Below are 2,415 nucleotides of genomic sequence, written 5' to 3' on the forward strand. Positions count from 1 at the left end.
CATAGGTTGTGATTTTACAGAGGTGATGGGGATGACGTTCAAAAGGTGAGTATTAACCAAAAAGACACAGGTTCTGATTTCAACAGAGATGAGAAGGAAACTCGGGAATCTGGTTTATGATTATTTAACAAGTAAGTTGAGAATGAAGCTGAAAAGGTTGGTTCTAATACACACAGAATATAAATTGATAATTTAATGGAAGTGATAATTTAGGTTAGGATGTGAATGTGGATAAAAAGTTGAGTTAATTAAAAAGTAAAACCTCAATTGTTCAATACAAATATATACAAGTTGCTGTATTCAAAATAGAATGCACTTCTAATTATTAGTTTTCATATTGAAGCTTCATGATATTATATTTTTTTATTTCACACATCCTTTATATCTGTGAAGTATTATTAACTGTTTCTTTGGAGTTGTTCTGTGTAATATCATCTTTGTTTGACATATCATATTGCTACTTGATGGAGTATCAACTGTTTATTGGTTGTTGTTCTGTGTAATATCATCTTTAATTTCTACATCACCTTATTGTTTGAATGATCTCAACTGTTTATTGTTCTTGTACCTATAATGGGTCATAATTGTATGCAGGAGTGGTTTGTATAAAAGTATTTTCTGTTTGCTATAACTGTCTTTCACTCTAACAATATATTTAGATTTGTATCTTCTAGAAAGGCATACTTGTTTACCATGATGGTTAATTATTTCCAGATTGTTGGAAAACATCATATATGAGACAGTTATCATTGATGACTACAATGCTTATGCAGGTGATGATAACAGATACAACCCCGAAGAATAGTGAGTGCTTCTTGTCCTCTTTATTTATTCTTTTAATTTATCTGCTCACTACTGGAAGTATTTTTTTTCTGATTATGAAATAATTTTTAAAAGAAAAATAGTCTAAAAAGATTGATACATGCTATATTTATAAATGACAGAGTTTCATAAATTGTACTTAAAAAGACTAGAAAGTGTAAGTAATTAAATGTATTGAAATTTTGTGAGAAACCCTTCATTTATTGCTGCTTTGATCATAATCATTTTTGTATGTAAACACTATTTATACATAATATATTTTTGCAGTACAACATTCGCTAAACACATTTTTTATACAAATTGGCCTGGCATGCTTAGTGGTTAGTGCACTGGACTTATAATCTGTGGGTTAATTGCAGGTATGAATCTTGCCTCGAATATACTTGCCCTTTCAGTTGTTGGGGGATTATGTGATGGTCAATTCCACTACTTGTGAGTAGAGAGCAACCCAAGATTTGGCAGTGGATGGTGTTGAGTAGTTGCCTTCCATCTAGTATATCTATTCAAAATTGGGATGGTTATTGCAGGTAGCTCTTGAATAGCTTTGCAAAAATTTAACAGAAAAACAAAAAAAAATCTATATGGGTCTTTTATACACTTTACTTGATAAGAGACTTATATTACTACAAATCCTATATTTCTTGGAAAGAACTCCTTGTAAAAAAAAAACATTCATACTTTTTAGGTAAGACTATATTAAGAAAGGGAGTTATATTAAACTGGAAATTGTTTTGGCTAGAGAGTTGGAGTGTTATAGAAATTGACTTAATAATATTTATCTTTTGGTGAGGACTGGATGTTATTTAAGAAATAAGCCTTATATAAATGACTTAAATCTTTTATGTAACTCATGCTTTTACATTTTTCAAATTTATCCATGATTTTGACTCCATACACACATATACTCAGGTGAACTGAATATTCATTCAAGCTAATGGAAATGAGATCAAACAAGATGACTGCATTAATTCTGCACTGGTTAAGAAAAAATTAGGAAGTTTAAAAAAAAAGATAAGGCTCCTGGGCCAGATATTTCTCCAAGGGTTTTGAAGGAGGTTAAACATTGGATATGTGAGCTACTTACTACTATTTTTTGTCAGTCTTTGAACAGTGGGCAGGTACCAAAGGATTGGAAGTTAGCTAATGTAACTCCTCTTTTTAAGGGAGTTGATAAAAATTGTCCCAGTAATTATAATCCCATTAGTCTTACATCAGTGGTGGGAAAAGTTTTGGAAAGTCTGTTGAAAGATGCTATGCAATGTCATTTAACAAAGTTTAGAATTTTATTGGATAGTCAACATGGTTTCACTAAGGGACAATCTTGCCTTACAAATCTTTTGATGTTCTTTGTAAAGGTTACTGCTTATGTAGATGAGGGTAAGTGATAGATTTGGTGTATCTAGGTTTTCAGAAAACACTTAACAAAGTGCCACATAAAAGGCTTGTAAAAAAAAAGTATCTCTATATGTGGGGGGGGGGGGGGAGGATAAATTAGCAAATTAAATAGAAGAGTGGCTGGATGAAAAAAAGCACAGGGTTGTTACAAATGGAGTTCAGTTAAACTGGATTATTTTCACAAGTGGGGTACAAGTG

At 31.5% G+C, this 2,415-nt stretch overlaps 1 protein-coding gene across 1 annotated transcript in view; it reads left to right on the forward strand.

Moving 5' to 3' along the window:
- LOC111088620 (cadherin-23-like) overlaps positions 1-2,415 on the forward strand; it is a gene marked incomplete at its 5' end in the record, with an annotated part of 90,901 nt that overhangs the window by 69,259 nt on the left and 19,227 nt on the right. Inside the window, one exon of the mRNA XM_022399274.1 lies at positions 715-804. Coding sequence (XP_022254982.1) covers positions 715-804 — 90 coding nt within the window. The remainder of the gene's footprint in view (positions 1-714; positions 805-2,415) is intronic.

The sequence above is a fragment of the Limulus polyphemus genome, unplaced genomic scaffold, assembly GCF_000517525.1.
Source record: "Limulus polyphemus unplaced genomic scaffold, Limulus_polyphemus-2.1.2 Scaffold4135, whole genome shotgun sequence".
NCBI lineage: Eukaryota > Metazoa > Arthropoda > Merostomata > Xiphosura > Limulidae > Limulus > Limulus polyphemus.